Source organism: Lepus europaeus, chromosome 6, assembly GCF_033115175.1.
Source record: "Lepus europaeus isolate LE1 chromosome 6, mLepTim1.pri, whole genome shotgun sequence".
Taxonomy (NCBI): Eukaryota; Metazoa; Chordata; class Mammalia; order Lagomorpha; family Leporidae; genus Lepus; species Lepus europaeus.
In genome coordinates, this window is record NC_084832.1 from 34,911,862 (window position 1) to 34,937,228 (window position 25,367).

The window sequence follows — 25,367 nt, forward strand, 5'->3', positions numbered from 1 at the left end:
GAGATCCTAATCCAAAATACTTGGGACCAGAACTGTTTCAGGGTGTTTGGTTTTCTTGCCTTTTTTGTTGTTTTGGCTTTTCAGAATTTGAAATGTTTTAATACATAAGAGTGATCTTGTGGATAGGATCCAAGTTTAAACACGAAGATCATTTACATTGCATATGTACCTCATACACAATATTGAACTGTACACAGTATTTTAAATAATTTTCTGCATGAAACAAAGCATCATGGTATGGAATTTCACTTGTGGTATCATGTTAGTAACCAAAAAGTTTGATTCGGCAGCATCTTGGAATTTGGATTTTCTAATAAGGAATGCTTAACCTGCACATACAGATCTAAGATGACACAGGAGACAAAGGACAAACCATGGAGTTTGTCCTGAATTTTCTACGATTGAATTAACTTAAAAACTTCAGTTTAAGATACCTAACCCAAACCAGTTTATCTATAGGTAGTAAAACAGGTCATCCCCTAATCAAGATGATGCCACATCTTCTATGAACAAGGACTGCATGTTAGGATTGTCTCTGGACACTGACATGGCACTTCCCATTTCCAAACTAACTTGACGTTCAACATCACTTGATATCTATTAGCCCTGTTTAACCTGCTCAATGTCCTCACTCCCTAGGCAAGGTGCTAGAAACAAGAGGCAAGCTCTCCATCACAGAGTTAGGAGAGCAGGCTGAGGCACTACAGGGTGCCAAGACTAGCTGGTGGATCAAAATGCTTCCCAGGACTTTTCATTCAACAATTAGTATTGGACACCCACAATGTGAGAGGAACTATTTTATTAGAGAGGGTAGACAAGACAGACTCAAATCCCCATCCCACAAACATTTTAATGAACACTGCCATACAATTTGGGTTTTCTTGGCTTAGCTAGTAGGATGTCATTTATAACACCAAATGTTTGATGAAATTGGTTTCTTTGCACATCTAATTTAAATGTAAAAAATTAACCACCCAAACAGTCGGTGATTAAAACATTAAAAAATATTAAGTACTGATAAAGCAAATAGAAACAGAAGTGGATGTCTCTATTCTCAGATGCTTAATCTTATGGGAAAGAGGCATATGAAGTTAAAAACTCAATAGGAAGTTCACAAAACATGCTGTCTCCAAATGGAGAATAAACATTGTAGTGTATCTTCAAAGGAGAAAAACCAACCAAGATACTGAGAGGTCTAAGACTGCATCAGTACCCTGGAAATAAATTCTTCTAGGCTTTGTTTCGGCCGGCGACACGGCTCACTAAGCTAATCCTCCGCCTGCGGCACCGGCACCCCGGTTTCTAGTCCCAGTTGGGGTGCCAGATTCTGTCCCGGTTGCTCCTCTTCCAGTCCAGCTCTCTGCTGTGGCCCAGGAAGGCAGTGGAGGATGGCCCAAGTGCTTGGGCCCTGCACCTGTATGGGAAACCAGGAGGAAGCACCTGGCTCCTGGCCGTAGCAGCCCTCTGTGGGGTGAACCAACGGAAGGAAGACCTTTCTCTGGCTCTTGCTCTAACTCTGCCTGTCAAATTCTTCTAGGCTTTATTTTATACCAACAGACAGCAGATTTACAGATGCTAAGATTCCAGCAATTACCTAACTTTTAACACTACTTTCTGTAAAGTATCCCCCAAAAAGCTATTTATATTATTCATATTGTTAGGAAGAGATCTAATATTTAAGCTTCATATGTTTGCTTTCCAAATCTGTTTTACCTATTACAACTCTACAAAATAAGCACAATCATAAAAAGAAGCTGAGAACATTTAACTTCCCTTGGTCAAAGATTTGATAAACAAGGCTTTGTAAGTTGATACTGTGGATATTAAATAAATTTGGGGGCAGGCATTTGACACAGTGGTTAAGACATTGCTTGGAACACCTGCATCCCATCTGGGAATGCCTGGGTTCAAGTTCCAGTTCCACTTCAGATTCCAGCTTCCCACTAATGCACACCCTGGGAGGCAGCAGGTGATAGCTTAAATTATTGTATCCCTGCCACTCACATGGGAAACCAGACTGAATTCAGTTCCTGGCTTCAGCCTGGCTCAACCCTGGTTGTGCAGGCAGTGGAAAATTAACCACTGGAGGGACAATCACTATCTCAAATAAACTAATTTTGAAATGAATATCAATTTTGGGAAGTTTAGATAAGGTTTGGGGGCCGTAAAGTAAAACATTTCTTAGACTCAAGTCAATTAATACTCCAGAGAATTTAACAGGGTAGGTATGTTAGCTATTTCTAAGAATATATCTTACACCAAAAATAATCTGATTTTGTTTAAAACACACATACACACTTTTAAACAATTTGCAAAGTTATTTATAGTTGTGAAGGCAAAGTTTTCTCTTAGCATACCTTAAGACAGAAATAATGTGGTTGCTATCTCCCTATAATATTTAATTTTCCAAAGCTCATTTTCTTCAGAAACAAACTTTCTTTGGAAGGGCAGGATTTTAAGTCACTTGTTCTCACAACCTAAAGACAAATCTTGAATACTTCCGAACACTCCCACATGATCCACCAAGTTTTGATGGCTAGTTCCAGGGTCACTGGTCACCACACAGAGAATGAAAGCTGAGGGCCCTAAGAAATCCCAAAGGCAGGGGGGAAAAAAAAAAAAGATAATCATAAGACAAACACCAAACGCTTATTTAGATGCATTCCTGGAGATACTGCTTCCATTGCACCAACGATGCCTAACTGATCACTGAGGCTCATCCACAGCCAAGAACAGAGCATAGCTCCTCACAACTGCGACTCTCTTCATGTGTTCTACAGGGAATTCATCTTAATTTTTGAGTAATTTTCAAAAACAAAGAAATAAGGTAAATAGCTAAAATATTTGCTAATAAAAAGTATCTTATCTGAAGTCCAGGGTTAATACTAATGCGCACGCGAGCGCGCACACATAGACACACACAACGTGCCCTTAAATTTATTTTTGCTTGTAACTGACACACAGAACATTTACTTACTGATATGGTATCATGCGATGGTGATTTAGATATGTACATATGTAGAACAACGATCAGATCTGGGAACCTGGCTTACCCATCATATCCAACATTTATCATTTCTTTAGAGTGAAAACAAGAACTTTTCTAGTTACTTCAGAGGGAGAAAAAAAAAATACCTTTTACCCATCTACTGATAAAACAATGAAGAGTGTGAGGCAGAAACCAGCAGGAGGAGAGCAAGAGAGTGGAAGACAAAGACCATTACTTGACCCTTTCTTCCAATCTAATGGCTCCTACTCGTGGCAGTGGCTTTCTCAGTGAGCAGTCTTTAAATTCTGGTGCATAGGGGATTGTATGCAGTCATGAAGGATATCAGTTAATCACTCTGCAACAAAATGTGTCAATGAGCACCAATTAAAACATGATCAGGAAGGGACAGCAATGTTACAGGCTGAGGCTTCAACTGCCATGAGTCTCTCTGAAAGGAATAGGTGACTGGGAAGGAAAATGGGAAGGACTCCATCCCATCTGAAATGACTCAAAGCTGAAACAATGTCATTGTAATGTTGGGTTCACAAAGAATTCAACATTCATTTACTTCAGCAACAGCCATCTACTGTGTGTCAGGACTCCTTCCAGGAGTTAGGGAGCTGCTGGCCGACAAAACAGAATCTCTGCCCTTGGGCAATTCACCCTCAAACCTGGAAAACAACCCAGGGCTCAACGACAATGCTCAGTAATGTTATCTGAAACTCAACTTCAAAGAGAAAAATGAAATCTAATCAAAAAGGAACATGCTTTGTTAAAGTTACTGAAGCTTCTAAAATATGAAATGACCTCATTATTCCAATTAAGTATTTATACTATATTAAAGCTTGAGTTTTAAAAAAATCAATTTCTAATATCTTATAAATCACTGACAAAAGACACCCTTAATTAGAAGCCAAGAAAAATTCAATAGGTCTACAAAACCACACTAAAGGAACAGTTAAACCTGGGTTCTTACCCCTGCAACAAAGACTGAATGAGAAGACAGCAGACTAAGGAGGTTCACACAATCCTAGAAGTGAACAACAGTGATCACCAGGTAATAGACGTGGGATTTGGCATTCTGCACTCTACATGCCCACAGCATGGGACACAAGAACCTCTGGAAGGCCCTGGAACTGCAAGGGCAAGGCAGCATGATGACAGGGGGTTCTTGGTGACACAAACAAAGGACTGTTTGAAAATCTATAGCCAAATACTCAAATCCTGGAGTTCCCTCCCATACCCAAGCAACTATTCCTCTCCTACTTTTTATAAAGAGGAGCTTTATTACTTGAATAAACTGCAACTGAAAGCCACTAGGTTCAAGGACACCACACACAATGAAGGTACCTTATAAAAACAGGAGAATTGGGGCCAGCGCCAGGGCTCACTTGGTTAATCCTCCACCTGCGGCACCGGCATCCCATATAGGTGTCGGGTTCTAGTCCTGGTTGCTCCTCTTCCAGTCCAGCTCTCTGCTGTGGCCCTGGAGGGCAGTGGAGGATGGCCCAAGTGCTTGGGGCCCTGCACCCACATGGGAGACCAGGAAGAAGCTCCTGGCTCCTGGCTTCGGATTGGTGCAGCACGAGCCGTGGTGGCCATTTGGGGAGTGAACCAATGGAAGGAAGACCTTTCTCTGTCTCTCACTGTCTATAACTCTGTCAAATAAACTTTTTTTAAAAAGTGGATAAAAAAAAGAAAAAAACAGGAGAATTAAGTGAAAATCTCCATGTCAGAAGATAAGCTCAACAGGGAAGGGGCTTGACATATGAATCCCCATTAACTATAATGACACAGTAAGTTAGCAGATATTCTGAAGATTGTTTTTGGAGATTTAAAAACCATCAACAAAATCAAGGTTAGAAAGCAAGAACAGAAAATAAAAAATCTGAACATCAACCAAGGAGGATGCATCAAGAAAGGAAAGAATGGGAGGAAAGTATTACAACTAGTTCAAGAAATTTTTCAGAGCTAAAGTTTCCTGGTTGAAAGTGCTCTACAAATGCCTAGCACAACAAGTGAAATTTTGAAATATCAGAAATAAAAGATCATAAAATACTCAAGGCATTTACATGAAAATGTCACAAATCAAGGAATCAAAGAGCAGAATGGGACAGGCATTTGGCCTGGCAGTTATATCTGTTTAGAGATCCATATCCGATTTGCAAGCACATGGATACAATTCCAAGCTCCAGCTCCTGACTCTAGCCAAATGTGGACCCCGGGAGATGGCAGTTGATAGCTCAAGTAATTGGGTCTCTGCTACTGGTGTGGGTGACCCAGATTGAGTTCCTGACTCCAGGCTCTGGACTCAGGTCCAGTCCTATCCACTGTGGGCATCTCATGAGTGAACCAATGAATAGTAGTTCCCTCTGTCTGCCTCTCTCTCAAAAATTAAAAAGAATTTTACAGAATTTCAATGGCAATCTAGAAACTAAGTTACACATAATAAATGCCTTCTAAATCCTGTGGGAAATGCATTTTAAACTAGAATTCTAGACCTAGTCCAAAGACAAACTAAGCATTCAGGTAAAGGGACAATAAAAGCCATCTTCAGAGATCCAAGATGCTCAAAATTTACCTCCTGTGTCTTTCCCCTCTTACTGCCCCCAAAAAGCCAGTGGAGACTGTATTCCACTGAAAGAGAATATAAGAACAAAATGTTTGCATCAAGGAAAAAGCTGATACAACACTCAAGAGGCACCAGGGGAATTCCCAGGAGCAACCTAAAGGAAGTCCCAGCATGACGCTGCTGGGTGTCAGAGGACAAGTTCCAGTGAGAGTCACGGCCGAGGGCACTGTCGGAAGAGTAACAAAGCAAAGCCCTCAAGTTCATGTGTTTCACCATAATCAGGATGGACCAGAGTTGGAAAATAAACTGCAATTGGAGGATAAACTAAAAGACTCAAGAAAGTATATTACGATTAACTCAAAAGCAGAAGTTAGGTGAAAAAATAGGAAAACATTACATGGCTTAGAAATGAGTGTTTCTGCAACAAATATTGATGTAGTCTAAAACAGTCTAATATACATAGGGAGAATATGTGGAGAAAAAGTTTGAGGAAGGGAAGTATTGATAGAATGAAACCTTCACAAGCCGAAGTCAAAAGGAATGGATCATTTCCGAAGTTGGAAGCTTAAACAGTAGTCCTAAGCATGGAATTTGAAAAGAAGTAAAGGACAAAACCAAAACTGCAACAGGGAGACAAAATGGGCATGGACAACGGAACAAGGATCTGCCACTTTTCTTACACACTAATGTTTAGATTGCAGGTCTAATTGTATAACATATTAAGTTAAAATTTTAAAAAAGAATGTCATTCAATAAACTTGTTCTAGTCATTTACTTCTTACCTCTTAATGGGATGATGGCTCTTTGGAACAAAAACAGTCTTGTGACAAAGACATTTTAGATTTGTGTACACATTTAGTAACAGACCTAATATTGGTTTTACAATAAATCTCTACTTAAATCCTTTCATGTGAAATTTAAATCATGAGTAAAACTGTATCATATCCACCCATGGCCTCATTGTATCACAAACCAGCTTTGGACTCTTGCCAATAAAAGCAAAGTGAGATACTTGGTTGCTTAGTCTAAAATCTCAAAAGTAATTATCAATTAAGATAATTTACACATTAAACTTAACAAAAGTTTCTCCTCTATTACAATCTACCTTGTATGTAAACCTATCTTACATACAAAGCAGGTAAAGTGGGCTCTGCCAACCGATAGCCTTGAGGTGGATCAAATCCAGCCTCTTTTGTTTTTGTTTGCTTTTAAAAAGTATTAGGTAGCATATATTTTAATTTTTTTAATGGTTGAAGGAAGACAAAGAAAAATATTTCTTGATGTGAAAAATCATGTAAACTTCTGATCTCAGTGTCTATCAATAAAGTTTTATTGTAAAACACCCTTGTACATTTTTGCATCTATGGCTACTTTCTGATGAGGGTTTAGTTGAATAGCCAAGACAGATTTTGTAGCCTGCAAACCCTAAGGTATTTACTATCTGGCCCCTTTTGTGAAGAAGTATGTATCATTCTGAATTTCATTTGAATTTTGCTTTAAATTATTGGTCAATGAAATCAAGAGGCGTTTATAATACTCTATACAATCCTTCAAAGAATGAAGTCCAGAGATTTAATGGCTTGCTTAGAGAAAAATGGGAACAGAACCAATGTTGAGTCTCCTGTCACAAATGTGGCTGCTCTATTAGTCATCCATTCCTGAAGTTCTCAGCTTGGCACACCTTGGTTCTCACACACTCTTCAACCTATTACTGAATCACTTATTTCATTTTGGTTCAAAATGTTAATATAATATTTTAACTCCAAGCTTTCCCAAACAGATTTCTGCAGATATTTACTTATGGCTGTGACAACACAGTAGTAGAGAATAGCAGTTAGGGACTGAGTGACTGGTACCCTGCCTCTGACCCTGTCCCTGAGAAACACTCTGCCCTTCCAATCCTCTGAACTTTCCTACCCTCACTTTTCTTGCCTCCAAAGCTAAGCATGGTACTGACCTCAGATGACTGCAGTTAGAGGAAGACAAAGGACATCAAGAACATAAGGGACCGACCATCTCAGAATCAAGAGCTCAAGAAATGTTCTTTAGGAGCTTCTTGGGCGGTGTTCTCAATCTTCATTGTGGCTAAGGTCATGTTAGTGACCTTGTCACTACAGATTCTCTTGGCCCTACCCTCAGATATACTCTCACCCTTCAATTTGGAAGGGGCAGGGTTCTGTACTTTCAAGCTCATGTAGGACTTGAATGCAGGTGGTCTACAGAAAACACAGTGATCCCTACATCATGAAACAGATACAAAGAGGTTAAGAGGCCAAAAGCTTGAATTATCATGGCTTTGGTGCAGGTGTTAGTTGCAGCAATTAAGATAAAGCTTGAGACACCTGCATCCACATCAAAATCACTGGTTTCCAGTCCTAGCTCCACTTCCAATTCACCTTCCTGTTAATGCACACCCTGCGAGGCAGTGATGCTGGCTGAAGTACTTGGGTCTCTGCTACCCATGTGGGAGACCAGGATGGAATTCTAGGTTTCTGGCTTCAGCCTGGCCTGGCCACAACTGTTGCAGGCATCTGTAGAGTGAACTAATGGATAGCTTTCTGTGTTTCTCTGTTTTTTCAAAATAAATGAAACTAAATACCTTTTAAAAATTCTAATCACAGCTTGATGTGGTCTATGGTATCTAAATAGCAAGGAGCTGAGTACTACTCTTTCCTTGTGCTATTTTCTTCTACACCCTTTTTTATCATTAAACATCTATTGATCACTGTAATTTAAGTATGAAGATCCCTTCCCAGTTTATGAGGCTCAACGTCTAGGTTACACCCCATTCAACACAGAAGGAGTTCAGTAAGTTTGGTAGTCAGATCCCAATGTTACCCCAGTTTTCTGCCTTAGAATTCCACCACACAACCCTGTTCCCAACTCCAGAGACCTGAAGACTGATTCAATTTGCATATTAGTATATTTGCAAACAGAAGGACAAAATGGAGAAAAACAGATGTGTTCCTACTTTATAACACAAAGAAAAGCTAAGAAATCTGAAAACAAGCACAAAACCAAACACTCCACACTGAGGAACTCTGATGGGGAAAACATGTTGCAAACAGCAGCTGCTCAGGGGCAAGTCTTCAGTTGAGTGTCTGTTCCCAAACCAGCAATGTAAATGCACAGGTTCACAGTACCTTGCTCCAGTCTAAAGCACAGGGAACGCCTCGCTGCTTCCATCTCAGGAGTCGGGTTATCTAGGACGTGTCTACACCACTGCAAAGGATTCAGGGATTTCTCTGATGAGGTGAACGTCTTGGAAGAGCCAACGTACAACCTTGAAAAAAGAAATCTACATTATAGGTATGATACAGGTAGACAGAGTAACCTCTCTTTGGGGGGAGAACAATGTCTATTTAACAGTTGCTACAAAAGAAAACTCACATTTGATTACTGTAAAGAACCAAAGTCATTTTTAATGGCAAATATTCCCCAAACAGAATAGGACACTTTCTGTAGTGACTTCAAAAAAGGTTCTATTGATGTCCCCCTGCATCTGAGGAAGCAATCAGGCACTTCTGTTACTGAACTAGCCTTCAACAGGTCCTACAATGATCCATCTCACTTCACATTTCTAGAGAAACATTTTCATCTCGTTGGCAACAGAATCTCACGTGAACTCAGATAACTGGATGTAAACATGACCCCGTAAGCAAGACAAATCTTAAGTGTACTGTAAAAGATTTAAAAAAAAAAAAAAAAGTCTAAACACAACTCAGAGTCAGTTGTTTGCCAATTCTATAAATCTTTAAATACATCAGCTATTTCTCCCATCTCAAATCTAGGCCAAGGCAAAATTTATAATATTTCTCATGATAGGGTTATACAAGAAAGCTTATATTGAGAAATATCCACCAGTTAACTGCAAAGGGCCAGGTGTGGGAGTGAGGGCGGAGGAAGAGCAAGTACCTCCTGGCAATTGCTGACCTCACTCGAGTAAGCTTGTTTTTAATTATAAATCTCATTAATTTAATATTCTTTCAAAGTTACCCTAATTCTAATGAGCACATATTCTTGAAATAACACATTTCATTATTTGCAATTCCAATGTCCTAGACAAGACTTCTGCCTATGCTAGCAACTTATCAGCTATATCCAAGATTGCTGGGGATCATACTATTTTTCTGTAATTTTTTCTTATGGGTCAGAGATTAGCAAACTTCTCCTGCAAAGGGCCAGCTAGTAAATACCTGGGGGTTTGGGCCTCATGATCTCCCTCACAATTAGTCAATTCTGCCATCCCAGCCCAACAGCTTCACAGCTGGTATGCAAGTGAAAAAGCACGACTGTTCCTACAAACTTCATTTATAGACACTGAAAGCTGAATTTCCAAGAATTTCCCACTCTTTTATATGATGGGGGGCAGAGTCAAAAGTTCCTATCACTTACCAGACATACATAACAAGCATCAGATCCGATTTGCCCTTGGGACACTGTGTACTAACTCTTGTTACAGATACTCACTCTAAAATAGAGCTCTTTTAACCCATTTAATGGAGGTGAGTGTTTGGCCTAGCAGTTAAGACACTTACACCCTACATAGGAGTACCTAATTCCAACACCTGGCTCCATCTCCAGACTCCAGCTTCCTACTAAGGCAGACCCTTGGAGGCAGCTCAAGCAATTGGGTCCCTGTCACTACCATCAGACACCTGAATTAACTTTCCAACTCCAGGCTGCAGCCCAGCCAGACTGCTGTGAGTATTTAGGGACTGCACCAGCAAATGGGAGCTCTTTTTCTGCCTCCCAATTTTTTAAAATTGATTTAACAGTAACTCCAATATTTTATTCTTAGAGTGTGATCTATACTATTTCCATCAATTATTATATTGATTGTTTTAAAAATCATTTCCTGAGTCCTTCCACTACTATGGGAACACTACGACTCCATCTTTCCTTGCTAACAGATCCAATTGGTGCCTCTCCCTAGTTCAAGTAAAGATCCAGCTAGGCCAGTTCTTCAACTTTTATGCATCAGAAATCACTTAAAAGGCTTGTGTGTGTGTGTATGGCTTGTGTGTGTGTGTATTATATATATATATATAATACACACACACACAATGCATTGAAACATCACCTAGTACTCCATTCATGTTTGTAGATGCAATTTTTAAGAGTCAAAAAATAAAAAGCAAGTTAACAAGAACTACACATATCATTAGACAACACCCTGTAAGTTTCTAATTTCAGTAGGTTTGGAGTAGAGTCAAAGAACCTGCATTTCTAGCAAGTTCCCAAGTGATGGTATTGCTAGTGTGGAGACCACCCCTGGAAGGGCATAGGGATAAGCAGTCATGGTGACTGCAGTGTTCTTTGCCCAGCCATTCGTTCAGGCTCAAGCTCTAGGTATGACCACAGCTAATAAGAACTGAGAGGAAAAAAAAAAATCAGTGATGAAGTTGAAGGCAAGATTTTCCTCTGATTTAAAGGGTAACAAAACCATAAGCTGCCTACAAGAAACATACTTTAAATACAGACACACAGATTAGGTTGACATTAGGACAGAAATTAAACCAAACAAAAAAACCACCCTCATGGTAAACCCTATAACCAGAACACTGCACTGCTGAATCTTACCAAACATTTCAAAGATACAATTTTTCACAAACTCTTGCAAAAAACAACCAGAAACACATTCTATGATGTACCACCCTCATACCAGAACTAGATGCAGACCTCATCAGGGCAGAGACAGAAGATCAGCATCCCTCATGAACAGATACAAAATGTCTACACACCTTGGGATCCTGAGGTCATGTTAGCATGCAAGTATCAATGTTATTTAGCAACTAAATTAGAAAAGCATATCATAGTCTCAACGAACAACAAAAAAAAAAATTACCATCCATTCCTGATTAAAGTTCTCTGCAAATGAAGACCAGAAGTAGACATTCTCTATTGGATTAAAGGCATCTAACAGCATACTTCATGGTGGAAGAATGAAAGCAATCTCCCTAATATTAGAGCAAAACATGGACACCGGCTCTCATCACCTCTAGTCAACTCTACCAAGGGTCCTAGCCAGTGCAACTGGGCAACAAAAACATTTAGATGGGGGAAAAAAATCTGTTTATTCAGATGATGTGATCATCTATTAAAATATTCTGGGGAATCTACCAAAAAAAGATACTAAAGCCAATAAGTGAGTTCTACACATTATTTTCATTTCTCCTGAAATTGATCCATATAACAAAATCACAATCATAATCCCAGCAGGACTTTTTTGTAGAAATGTTGGTTGAAGATAACAAAATTCATATGGAAATGTGAAGATTCTTGAACAAACAACTGTTAAAGTCAAAGCTTCTGCAAACTGAAAATGTGTCAAATGCTTATTAATGAAGTAATTACAAAACTAAGTAACAAAGACATTTTAATATGGCATAATCAATGGGAAACAATACTCCAGAAACAGAACCACACAATGCAATACTGACTGTAATCAAAATGCAGAGACCTTGGTGGAGAAGAGACAGTCTCTTGAACAAACCAACATTGTTGGAACAAATAGATATCCTTATATGAAAAAGTGAACTTTGATCCATACTTCAAACAATATCCAAAATTCAAAATAGATCACAGGCAAAAATGAAAGTTGAAACTGTGAAACTTCAATTAGATACCACAGATGAAAGCCTTTGTATTCTTGGGTTAACAATTATTTCTACACTTAATCTTAGCCAAAAGGCTGAAAAGTGATAGAAATTGTATCTAAGAAATAACTGTTAAAACTAAAAATATAATCCATAAGAGAAATAATTATCTATTGGACTTTATCAAAATTTAAAAATTTGCTCATTGAAAAATACTGCTGAGAATGAGTGACAACCAATGGACTTGGAAAAAACTGGAAATCATACATCTAGTGACGAACTCATATGTAGAACATATAAGAAACTTTTGCAAACTCAATAATAAGCAACCCAATTAAAAATGGGCAAAAATGGACCAGTATTGTGAAGTAGTGGGTAATGTCATATGGGCACTGGTTGTTATTCTGACCGCTCCACCTCTGATTCAGCTCCTTGCTAATAGCCTGGGGGGGAAAAAAATCAGAGGAAGAGGGCTCAAGTGTTTGGTCCCTTGGCATCCACATGTGAGACCAGAATGAAGCTCCTGGCTCAGGCCTGGCCTGTCCCTGGGCCTGCCCCATTCCAGTCCATTGCAGCCATTTGCTGAGTGAACCAGCAGATGGAAAATCCCTCTCCCTCCCTTTTCTCCCCCTCTAACTCCTACCCTAGTGTTCAAATAAATCTTTAAAAACTGGGTGAATGATGTGAACAGACATTTAACCAAAGTATACTGATGTCATACAGGTATATGAAAAGATGTTCCTAATTAGTCAAAGAAATACAAACCAGAATAACATACTACCACACAATCTGAATGGACAAAATTGAAAAGACTGGCCATAGCAAGAATTTGAGGAATATACTATGTTGGAAAATTTCATGCAGTGCCTATGCAAATGTAAAAGCATGTAACTACTTTAGAAGGGTGGGGAAACTTCTGAAAAAGTTGGCATACTCCTGAACCTCTCTTCCAGCCACTCAAGTCACTAAGTTTCTACCCAAGAGAAATGAAAGTGTCCCTAAAGACTTGTATACAAGTGTTCAGTTCTATTTGTAATGACCGAAAATTGGCAACAATTCAAATACCCAAGAAAAAAATAAGTGGATGTAAAAAACAGGGTTATATCCATGCAATTCAACAGCTTTCACTATAAAAAGTAATGAAGTGGGTTCATGTAGCATCAGAAAACTTGAAAATAATTGGCCTAAAAGGAAGCTAGACAGATAAAAGAAAAACTATCTGAATTCACTGATGTGACACTATAAAAAGTGCAAATTAACCCACAGTGACAGAAAATAGATCAGGGAGTGTCTGGGTTGGGTATAGATAGGAACAGGAGAGAAGGAATACAAAGGTTTACAGGGAAATTTAGTACTGGAACATGTTCATTATCCCAGTTGTGGTAACGGTTTCAGGAGTATATAAGAGAAGTCTTCAAAAAGTTCATGGGGAATACATATTATGAAAAACTATGCATAGATTTAAAAATGTGTTGCACTAAAGAATTTTTACAAGATTAGTGTATTTTTTTTTAACAGGCAGAGTGGACAGTGAGAGAGAGAGACAGAGAGAAAGGTCTTCCTTTTTGCCGTTGCTTCACCCTCCAATGGCCGCCGCGGCCGGCGCATCTCACTGATCCGAAGCCAGAAGCCAGGTGCCTCTCCTGGTCTCCCATGCGGGTGCAGGGCCTAAGCACTTGGGCCATCCTCCACTGCCTTCCCGGGCCATAGCAGAGAGCTGGCCTGGAAGAGGGGCAACCGGGATAGAATCCGGCGCCCCAACCGGGACTAGAACCTGGTGTGCCGGCGCCACAGGCGGAGGATTAGCCTGTTAAGCCACGGCACCGGCCTAGTGTATTTACCTTATTTGAGAGGCAGAGACACAGACATGGAGAGTTGCCATCAATTGGTTCATTTTCCAAATTCCCAAAATAGCTGAGGACAAAAATCAGGATCCAGGTATCCAAACCAGGTCTCCTGTGCATGGTAGGAATTCAGTTACTTAACGGATCGCCACTGCCACCCAGGGTCTACATTAGCAAGAAGCTTTAGTAAGGGGCCAAAGCCCCAAGTATCAAACACAGAATACTTGGATGTGGAACACATGAGTCTTACCTAACTAATAGCTAGGTTCAACATTTGCCCAAAATTTATCTATTAATACCATTCTTCCAAGAATTCTTTGGCATATGTAGGGGAGTACTTCAAAGTCTACTTAAAAAGTACAGTTAGATGTTTATCTACCAATTATGCTAAAATAAAACTGTTTAAACAAGAAAAATGAGGGAGAGGAAGCAGAACATGGCGGCAGACTGCTTCCTATCCCTCACTGTTTCTAGGCGGCAAGACTCACAGCTGGCATCGACCATGTATGCAAAGAGAAGCAGGTGCCACCATCCTGACAGGAACGGGCCCCTAATGAGTTAACCGTGGAACTTCCTTCTCTCTATTCTCCTTCAAGTTGACCACAGACACAAATGCCTGTCGCTGGGCCTGTGCTTGGTGTGCTCAGATCCCTCTCAGCCACAACCTGCTATTCCCTTCAGCATCTCATGAGGATAACTGCTATCTTCTGCTAGAAAGCACCCACCAGTTTGCCTCCAGATTTCAGATCCTCTCACCAGCTTGTTTGGGATAGAATCCTTTTTGGCTTCTGTTTGTATAGGATCAACACCAGAAGATTTCCTTAATCTCTCAGGACCTGAGTAACGCAGTTCATTTGACCACCCAGCTTCACAGCACACTCAAAAGCACAGCTCACTTCCCACAGGCACACCCAGTTATGTGATCCAAAACCCCATGTTCGTTTACGGGAATTTTTCCTTTTCCCCACTACATCTCCCATCCTGGTTATCTGCAGTAATGCTTCATCCCCACCTTGCCTTTCAGAGTAGGGGGATGATGATGGCACTAAAAGTGAGGAATTCAGTTCAACACCTGCATACAGAACTGAAAAAGTAGACTCCCATCTTAGCCCACAAAACAAGTCTCACCACCCTTACTTCACCACAGCCTAATACCAGAAACTTACTATCCGAATAGGCTGACACAAAGAAGGCCAGAATTCAGGCATACCAACATTAGCCAAAGGAAGAATGAGGTAATTCACTGAACCAGGGACTACACGGAAATCTACCTGCTGACTATTAAAATCCTGGCTCCATTTTTCTCTTTACATTTGTAGAATTGACTCTATTGCTTATCTCCTTCATGAACATAGAAGGTTTCAACCTGGAGAATCAGGTCAAGCAAAGAGGATTTAGAGACACTGAAAATTGGGCTGGTTACCCACTCAGTCACCAGTCTACTTTACCAAAGCTCAACCCACACAGAGCTTTCCATCAGCTCCAAGAATTCCTGTATGCAAAGGTAACCAATGATACCAAATATCTGCAATATTCCTTTTTATACAAAACCTAAGTTAAATAGAAGAAGGAAATAACCAAGAAGAAAACAGTGCAGGGAACAGATACACACACATTCCAAGACAACCTTAATTGACATCACTGGAAACAAAGTGTTGCAGTATAATATATATGTGTGACAAAAAAAGAAAACAATTTCTTTAACTCAAACAATGAAACCATCCGTGAAACAAGAGTCATTATCCGAGTTTAGATCAAGTTGAAGAAATCTACCAGAGGTAAAACAAAGACATACTAGCAAGGGGAGAAAACAGGAAAAAAAAAAAAAAAAAAAAAACTTCCTCTATTAGGTGGACCCACATTTGATTGTTAAAAAAGATCTTTAAAAAAAAAAAAATGTGGAGAAAAAGCTACAAAAAACGGGGGGGGGGGGGGGGGAGGGAGTAAATTTCCCAGAATTGAAAGGCAGGCCACAAAATTCAAGGGAAATCATGTAAAAATATCCAGTACAACAAATGAACAAACCTATATAGTAAGGTACAGCACACTTTAGAATCCTAGGGATAAGGAAAGCTAAAGTCACAAAGGATTATATATCTCAATCATGATGCACTCCAAAGGCTAGAATGAAGTGGAATAATGCCTTTGAAAAATGGAAAGGAAGGGGGCCAGCATCATGGCTCACTTGGTTAATCCTCCGCCTACGGCGCCGGCATCCCATATGGGTACCGGGTTCTAGTCCCAGCTGCTCCTCTTTCGTCCAGCTCTCTGCTGTGGCCCAGGAGGGCAGTGGAGGATGGCCCAAGTGCTTGGGCCCTGCACCCACATGGGAGACCAGGAGGAAGCACTTGGCTCCTGGCTTCGGATCGGTGCAGCGCACTGGCCATAGAGGCCATTTAGGGGGTGAACCAACAGAAGGAAGACCTTTCTCTGTCTCTCACTGTCAAACTCTGCCTGTCGAATAAAAAAAAAAAAAAAGAAAGGGAAGGAAAATGATTGACAGATTTTGATACCCAGGACAACTATAATCATGTGAAGCAGAATAACAACATTTTCAAATATGCAATATCTCATACCTCCCACGAATGTCCTCTCTTTCCCAGGCCATAGCAGAGAGCTGGATCGGAAGTGGAGCAGCTGAGACTCTAACCTCCGCCCATATGGGATGCTGGCACTGCAGGCGGTGGGTTTACCCGCTATGCCACAGTACAGGCCCCTCAATTTACTTTATAATCATAAGATTAACCCTCCAGTAAATAAAGAATTCAACAAGTACTAAGTAGAAAAACCACTGCTCCTCAAGAGTACAGACAGGGCTGTAAACAATCAGATCTCAAAATGTCGATCTTGCTCATGTTGCCTTTTCTTTGTATTCTGTGGATTAGCTCCCACACATTTTCTTTTCAACTGTTATTAACTAAGCCTTGTATGTTTTCTCAAATCACTTTGCTCCTCCAAGAGTTCACTTTAATTCCTTATCACAGTTTGTTTCCCCCCAAACACTAGTGCAACTGTAAACTTCCTTGATAAGGTCACACATATTTAGTAATCTCTTCACAATGTGTGTTTTGGTGCTATCTTTTCTGAAATGGTTAATCTCATTGCTCCAGGGTTTACTGTTTGCCCCTAGGCTGGATGCACAGGGCTGTTATGGAAATTCCTTCAGTTTTGTGCCTGCATCATATTTCTCGTTTCTCAAATTCTGTCTTCATATTTCATTTAGTGGGGGTGATCTATGAAAGAATATTTTAAAAGCCTTATCCTAATACTTCAGAATCCTTCAAATGTTATAAAAGCTACCACTTGAAATGTCATGTTATTTTTCCATAATGTTCAAAAGAACATGCCTAGAGACTACGGATCAATTGAACACTTCGTCCCTGTGGGTCAAATTCTTCCACTGACCCTTTAGTTGAACAGTTTGTCCCTGTGGAAGTCACAGAAGTAGCTATTTCCATCACACCAAGGTTGACACCTATAGTTTATGTCACCAAGGATACAAGCATTGCTTTGAAATGCATTCAGCACAGCTTGGTGGCTCAGGTCACTACTTCCAGATCCATGACTCCTGTTTAACATCAAAATCAAGTATCATTTTGAATATTGCCTGGAGAAGAAAATGTAGGGGTTTTTCATATCATGTTAGATTATTTGGAAATTACTGTCAATCATTCTGCTCAAACTCTGTTGCCTGTTTAACACAGTTCAACCTAGTTCTACCAGTCACTCCAATTCATGGGCTGTATATATCAATATTCAGAGTAATGGCTTCAAACAGGCTCAGATTAACAACACCCAAACATCAAGTCCTATTGGAACAAATGTAAAGCAAAGTTTAAGACCATGAGAAGAGTTCATCACTATATGCTGGGACTCATTTGGCCAAATACGTGTGGTATAATTGATTTGGAAATAATGCCTTCGATTTCATTTTACTGCATTCACTGAAACAATTTCCCAATAATATCACATTTTCTTTTACTACATTTATCAGAATAATTTCCTGTTAACAAACATGTTTGAATTTTGGTTTTACTTCAAACATATCCAGGGAGAAATGCTACAACTGAATACATCTGAGGGACAAATTATTCATTTGATCCAAAACTATTACCCTTCTCACAGAATCCCTTCTTTTCCTTCCATTTCACATTCTGGACCAGTGGTTTAGTACATGGTAATACTGGGCAATCAAAATTAACACGAAGCCCACCATAACACTGAATGTTTCAAATGAAGTACAGAAAAAACATCTGTTATCCAAGACATTTGGCTTTAAAACCATCCTTTTGCAAATAACTCAAATGGATAGCAATATATATTTATAAATATATATATGCAGAAAAGTAATACGTGGTAATTTTCAGACAAGCAATTTTAAGAGCCTTCAATTGCCACAAGTAAAACTAAAACATCAGCACTGATCACAATCAACAGTCTTTTGTTCATGTCAATAGTGTTTGATTCACGAGCACCTGCTGGGATCAAATTGGGCAGCCACTGCAAAATTTAGCACCACTGAGCTATTAAAAGGGAATGTGAAGTCCAAATTTTAGTTACTGAACTGCCCTATACCAAACTTTTCCTCTAGCCAACCCAAAAGACATAAGTATGTATTTCATTGTCTCCAACAATGTTTCATTGAAACATTGTACATCATACACTTCAGTCAACTCCATTTGCTTCTAGAAAACACCGTGCATTTTCAATTAGCATTGTCAGAAAGTGAAGCACCCTCTGTTTTCACTGAAAATCAATTATGCAAAGAAACAGTTTAGGTGGTCTAATTTAGTGGTGCCATATGTGTAGTGCAAGGTGTTCAACAGCTTTGATGAAGAATTGGCAATGATTTTAGCCAGCTGTCTGGGGTCTTGGTACTACCCATGGAAGATGAACATCTCATTCATTAAATTTCCTTTAATTTGTACATATCACCATTTTCCTTTGTATAATTAACAAATCTTCTCCTGTCCTTTCTAGATGGGCAAATGGAAAACTGCCACATTTCCTTCACATAATTTCAGCTAATTCTAGCTCCACTAAAATAAAGCCCTAGTATTTCACATTGACAGACATTTTTATTCTCTTGAATGAGGGGGACAAGACCTGACCTCTATCTTAGTTCTATACTATCTTTAGATGGCTGGGCTTTTCTACCACTGTTCTTTAAGGTCTTTTGTTTTTGAACAATAAAAATTTGAGTGTTTCACCAGAATGGGCAAATATGTTCTTCATGTAAAATGAAAATAAAAACAAGCTTAATCAAGGCAATGATAATACTGTAAGATGCAACAAACTGATCCTTCCCATCTACTGCACTTCATAAGAAAAAAAAAAAAAAGGTAGTCAAGCTACTGAATTGATCTTATAACCCACTATTGGGTTGCAACCTAGTATGCTGGAACAACAAGTTTATCAATGATACAGACACTCCTGTGTACACAATCTGAATTTAAGTCTGAACCCTTTCAGTGACTACCTTGAAGAGCTGACACCAGCCACCTCACTCAGAGCTTCTGGCTTTCCACACTCAAATACAGAAGCTGGAACAGGTTAAAAAAAAAAAAAGTTGGTGTAAAATAGTTGATAATGTTAGTAATTGGTTCCCATTGGCACTTCACACCAATCTGACTTCCTCTGCTTGTCCCTGATACCTCTCAGCAGGTGACATGGGACGAAGATATGGAGCTTGAAGACACTTCTTTCACAAAGACTAACAATTCATCTAGTCACCTCAGGTCTCATCATGGCATCAAGACTGTAGTCCTTTTCTCTATCTCTCAAATAAGTTGATAAGCACAGGCAGGTGTTTAGCCTAGAGGCTTAGATGCCATATTCTTGGCTCTGGCTCCCAAGTGCAGCTCACTGCTAAAGTAACTTGGGGAGGCACAGCAGGTCTTGGGTCAGTAAAGTGGATCACTGTCGCCCACATGGGAGATACAGATTGAGTTCCCAGTGCCTGGTTTCTGCCTGGCCCACCCCCAGCCATTCTGGGCATTTGTGGAGTGCACATACAGATAGGAATTCTATGTCTTTGTCTTTTAAATACAATTTTTTAAAAAAATCTCCTGTATTGGAAGTGACTTTAAACATTTCAGTCCACCCCTAAAGTTAATGGCCCTTCCTTGTTTTTCTACCTGGGATTCAAAACCTATGTTTGTTTTGAGGAAGAGACTATGACCAGTATGCCATTTGTCCACGGAACCATTTGTAAAACATCAAGGTGTTGATTTGATTTATTTACCTATATTCTTAATGGAATCAATAGAACCTGATACAATTTAGATTTGCTCCAAACCGTCTGAAGGACAAAATGTTACACTAAGTAGATTTTTTTTTTCAGTTATTTCAATGCTCTTTGGGCAAAAAGTAAACTACAAAAGGAAAACCTAGATATCAGTATACTAGCAATAGTTGAATAAATATGGCTGCCATCAAGAAAATATTAATACTAAATTAGCTATCATGTGCTATATACTGACAAGATATTTTTACTACATGTTAATATTCTTAGAGCATAAAGTTGGTTACCTGCATTAAAAATGCAAACATGTTCTTCCACTGTTTTACATACCAGAAAAAGCCAATCAGAAACAAAGTTAATCTACAATAACTTTAAAGTGGTATGAAGGCTTACAGTTACTAGCGAAAGCCTAAGAATCATCCTGAGACCATTTTCCGGTCCCATATTCACGCTGAAACTGCGGCGGTATTGGTAATGCCCAGGCCTTCTTGTAAAGGTGTAGCTTCCAAAGAAAGACTGGATGGATGGATGTTCCAGAGGTGGGGAGTTGTTGCGTTTCTACAACTTGAGCTCCCTCCACAGCTCCCAAGAGTGAACTACTGAGAAGGAAGCATATGCCTCTGAGAAGCTTGTTATAGCTCTACATATTTTAATTCTTGAATCAAACCAATTAACACTTTGCACTTACAGTTCTCACTTAGAATAACGTGAAGGGCAAGGTGCAGAGCAGTTCCCAGGAGGAAGCCCATAAGGCGCTCCAGCTCCAATTTCCTTCCTGCAAACACTCAACAGCTACACAAAGAAAGTGAGGAATACCCAGCAGGAAAGTTAGGACGTGCCCCACAGAACAGGACCCAAGATAAAATAGGGCTGCTGCACTTCTGGCCACTGCTGTGCAAAAGGCGAACCCTACTTACTCTCTACAGGAGCCCAAGTTGCACCTGACCTGACCTTCTGCTTATCCGACCACTTCTCGCTACGGCCAGCGATGGAGAACACACAGGAACCAGAAGTCAGTCATTAGATGACCATTACTATCTCAACAAGCAAGGAGAAAAATAATAGAAACTTCCCTCAAAGTTTCTCGTTGACAAAAAGTAGAGCTAAGCAGATCTCCACGAAATAAATGCTGCCAGCCACAATAAATTTGATAGCCAACTTCAACGTTTCTAAAACACGTACACACACACCCACACAAAGCTCTCTAATCTCAGTTTCCTTGAATCTATAGAGATTGCACAAAGTTGGCCGGTTTCTAGGTTTTAAATGTGCTTTGAACTGGCTCACTGCATTCCCTGAAAAGCCCTCTTTTGGGACACCATTGCTGAGCGCAAAGCCAGTGAGGTCAGCACATTTTGAAAAGAGGCTATCAACGGAAACGCAGCCAAAGACAGCATCCGACCGCCCGGCTCAAACTCCACAAGCATCAATCTCTCTCTCAGGAACAATCCATCAGTAGGTGGCTTCGGACGCCGCGAGAAGGCACAGGGGCAAGCCCTGGGTGGCGATGGCTTCAAGAATCAGGGTCGCAACCGGAAGCCAACCCCAAATACTCCCCTTTTGTCACACACACACACACACACGTCTGGGATTCAGCAACGAGACAAGATGACATGCATTTTGCAATTGATGCTAACGAGGAGCTCGGGACACAATCGTCAGCCAAGGGCACAAGACGGGCACATGAGGGGACCAGCTATTCCCCAGTTAGATCGATGTGAGCTATTCGAAAATGGTTTTCCGCCGTTGTGAAAAAGCCTCAGCTCAAGGCCTGAGCCTGCACCTGCCGGGCCATCCGGTGCTACAGCCGCGGGAGTTGCAAAGCAACCACCAGGTTCCCCATTTCCTCCCAGATCTAACTCCCGCCGGTTCCCCGAGGCCTCGGAGCCAGGGGGCCTGGGGGCCTGGGGTGGTGCAGTACCAGGTGGTGTCGTCCTCGTCCCGCCAGGCAGCCACGCTCTCCAGGTCCAGCGGCTCCACCTCGTCCAGCAGCGTAGGGGGCGGCGAGGGAGGTGCGGCGGCTTCCCCCGGAGGCGTCCCGGCGCCCCCTGGTTCCGGGCCGCCGCTGCCCGCGCCGAAGAAGCCCGTGGCAGGCTTAAAGTAGACGAAGGGCGCCTCGGGGGGCTGCGCCAAGCTGCAGAGCAGGGAGGGCGCCGGGCTGGGCAGGCAGTAGGTCCCGGGGAACGCGGGGCTGGAGCCGCCGCCGCTGCCGGCGCCCCCGGTCCCCAGCGCCAGCCCGAGCCCCAAGCTTCCCGAGGCCGCGGCGGCTGCCGCTACGGCCGGGGGACTCCGCGGACCCAATGGGCTGCAGGCCCCGGCGGGCGGCGACGCGGCGGGCGGCGGCGTCGGCAGCAGCAGCAGGTGCGGGGCGGCGGCCGCGCTGGCCGCACGACTCCGCAGCTGTTCGTTCTGCTTCTCCAGCTTTCGCACCAGCTCCTGCAGCTTCTTCACCTCCAGCTCCGCGTTCACCACCGGCCCGGAGCCCGCGCCGGAGCCGCCCCCCGGCGAGGCGCACTTCACCTGCTCCGCCATCATCTTGGGCCCCGCGGGGCGCCGCGGCCGCCGGGTGGTGCGCGCCGCTGCGCCCTCTGCTCCGGCCGCAGGGAGGCTACCGCTGCTTCGCTGCCGCCCCGGCCCCGAGGGCCCACCGAGCTGGGACCGAGGCCGAGCGAGCCGCACGCATTAGCACCGGGCCCCAGCCTCCGGCACAGGCAGCCGCCGCCGAGCTACTCTGCACATGCTCAGTGCGTCCCTCCAGTCCCCTGGGCGCCGCCGCGGCTCCGGGTTTTAGCCGCGGCCCCGGGGCGGGGCGCGGGGCTGGGGGGCGGGGCTCTCCTCTGGGGGCGTGGCCGGCGGAGCGGGCCGGGGTCCGGGGCCGCCAGGCCCACCCACACTACCTAACCCCGGGTCTCTGATTGGACCCGGCCTGAACTTTCCCACCACGGCCACTTGCTCCCACCACTGTGGAGAGAGTGCGCAGCGCGCATCCCAGCACCAGGGGCGGGGCTCCGAGAGAGCCTCAGCAGGTGCCAGCCCTGGAGGAGGGCCCCCGACCTGCTGGTTGGCTTTCTTCCAAAGCACTCTTGGGCGTGACGACAGGATTTATTAGCCGCTAACGAACGAAATCTGTAGAGAACCGAACAGCTGGAGAACGTTATCCTAAACACAGAAAAGTAGACACGTGGAACCAAGACTTTGAGAGGATGCTATTGATGCAATAATTTGTAGTACGGACACAAAATGGTGGCAGAAGGGAGGTGGAAGAGGAAGGAGGGAGAGTGGCTAACGGCCCGCGTGTTCCGTTTATTCTAAAATAATCGTTTGAACTCTTCTATTATTCCACTGTTTGTCACAATAAAGCAAGAGTTGCTTTTTTCATTATATACTTGCAACATTCATTAGACTAAAGATCTTCTTCACTGTCCTAAGATCTAGAACAAATCGGTTTTAAAAATATGGTTATGAGGAGAAATATGAGTACAATTGTATAGTGCTCCATCTGTTAAATAATTTACAAGTTATTAAAGACAGACTTGCTACGGAGTGGGGAGTGGGGGCAAAAAGAAAACACCTCAGCGCTCTACCCAATACCTTCTAATCTCACCTGTAAACCTGCTATTTCTTACCTCGGGCAAGCCCATCGCCAAATCAGCTTTTTTTTTTAAGTCTTCCAAGCAGAAGAATTGAATTATATTTCAGTCAATTAATATTGATGTAGCATTTTTGAGTATTCGACCTACTCAGGGTAAAGCTTGAGGTGCTGCTGTGAGAAACGTCCACCCCACCAGTTCTTACCTGCAGATGATACACTATCTAGTGTTCCTCACTCAGGGACTTGACTCACCAGTCTTTGTAGCAATGGACTGCATCCCTCAGGAACTGCTAGCACGTTGCAGCTTTTGGTTTTAGATTTGGCTCTGTGCCTTCCACCTCAGAAACCCTTGTGTCTCCCCAGTTGTCAGCCTGCATCATTAGCTTCCGAGTTTAGGTAGGATGTTCTGCACTTAACTTGCTTGGTGAGTACTTCCATAAATTAGGAAAATGTGTGTGATGATTAACTCCCTTGACTCTCCCCCTGTCTGGTACTCCAGCTATGCTAGCCTATCACCTAACCACCTGTGTCTCCGGTCACCTTTGCAAGTTTCAGTCTATCTTTTCTACATTTTGGCTATTACTAAAACGTGGATAAGTGGAATAATACTACTGAAAGTCCTCAATAAAGAATCTATTGAAGGATTTTTCCGCATGCTCAGTGGCAGATGTGGGTAGCAGTATTCCTGCAACACAAAGAAAGGGAGAAGGCAGACACAATGAGAACAAAGAGCTGCTGGGTTCCACAGTGATGAAAGAAATTGGGCATAGGCACAGAACAGTGAAAACCACAAGAATTAAGAGGTAGAGAGAAGCAGTCGTTTTACCGCAAAATTTATACACTCTAACGGAGAGAATCAGCAGCCCTCTCCTCCCCCACTTACCCAATATGGTCCATAGAAAACATGCAAGCAACCAGTAGTCAAGCTTTAGAACTGTTTTCTAAGCAACAATTACTATACAAATCTTCATTGTTTAAAAATAAAGCACTCATTGAAATTTCGACCTAGATAAGAGGGGAAAATGTTCTTTTTTTTCCACATCTATTTTGCATTTTTCTTCTGAAAAGGCAAACTTGCCCTCCTCTTGTGTGTTTTAAAGTGTGAAATAACTCATGTCCAGAGAAATGTTAAGCAATTCTTTTCTAGTGACGCCTTCTTAATTCCCTTAAGAGAATTGCAGGTGCACCCCTAACAGAGATCCTCAAAATGCACACTGACTTTAAGTTGGTATCCCCAGGATGCCAATGTCTTTGACATATAGAGAAGTTGATAGTATCAAAGTTTTAATTAAGCAGTCTTGGTGTTTTATTTGAACAGATTTGTAAGCTGTTGCCTTCAGAGTTGTTCAATTTTAAGTTTTTTAAATTTTGAATAAAATACATAAGTGCTGTCTGATGTTTACAGAGAAGATATGAAAAAATGGAAATGCACATCTCGTGCTTTAAGGATACATTTGAAACACCATGAAGTAATGAGGAACATTCATGTATCACACATTCAAAACTGAGTAATAAATAGATATTGCT

The 25,367-nt window shown here is 41.8% G+C and overlaps 1 protein-coding gene across 4 annotated transcripts in view; it reads right to left on the reverse strand.

Annotated features, from left to right (window-relative positions):
• SLAIN1 (SLAIN motif family member 1) overlaps positions 1 to 22,783 on the reverse strand; it is a 78,865-nt gene extending 56,082 nt beyond the window's left edge. For 2 of the 4 annotated variants that reach the window (XM_062195293.1, XM_062195291.1), the window contains exons 1-3: positions 22,491 to 22,783; positions 22,170 to 22,439; positions 8,705 to 8,844 (exon numbers count right to left, since the gene is read on the reverse strand). In XM_062195293.1, coding sequence (XP_062051277.1) covers positions 8,705 to 8,844; positions 22,170 to 22,439; positions 22,491 to 22,783 — 703 coding nt within the window. Of the gene's footprint in view, positions 1 to 8,704; positions 8,845 to 22,169 lie in introns of all 4 variants that reach the window. The other 2 variants (XM_062195292.1, XM_062195290.1) reach the window with 1 other exon arrangement.
• Positions 22,784 to 25,367: the final 2,584 nt, after the last annotated feature.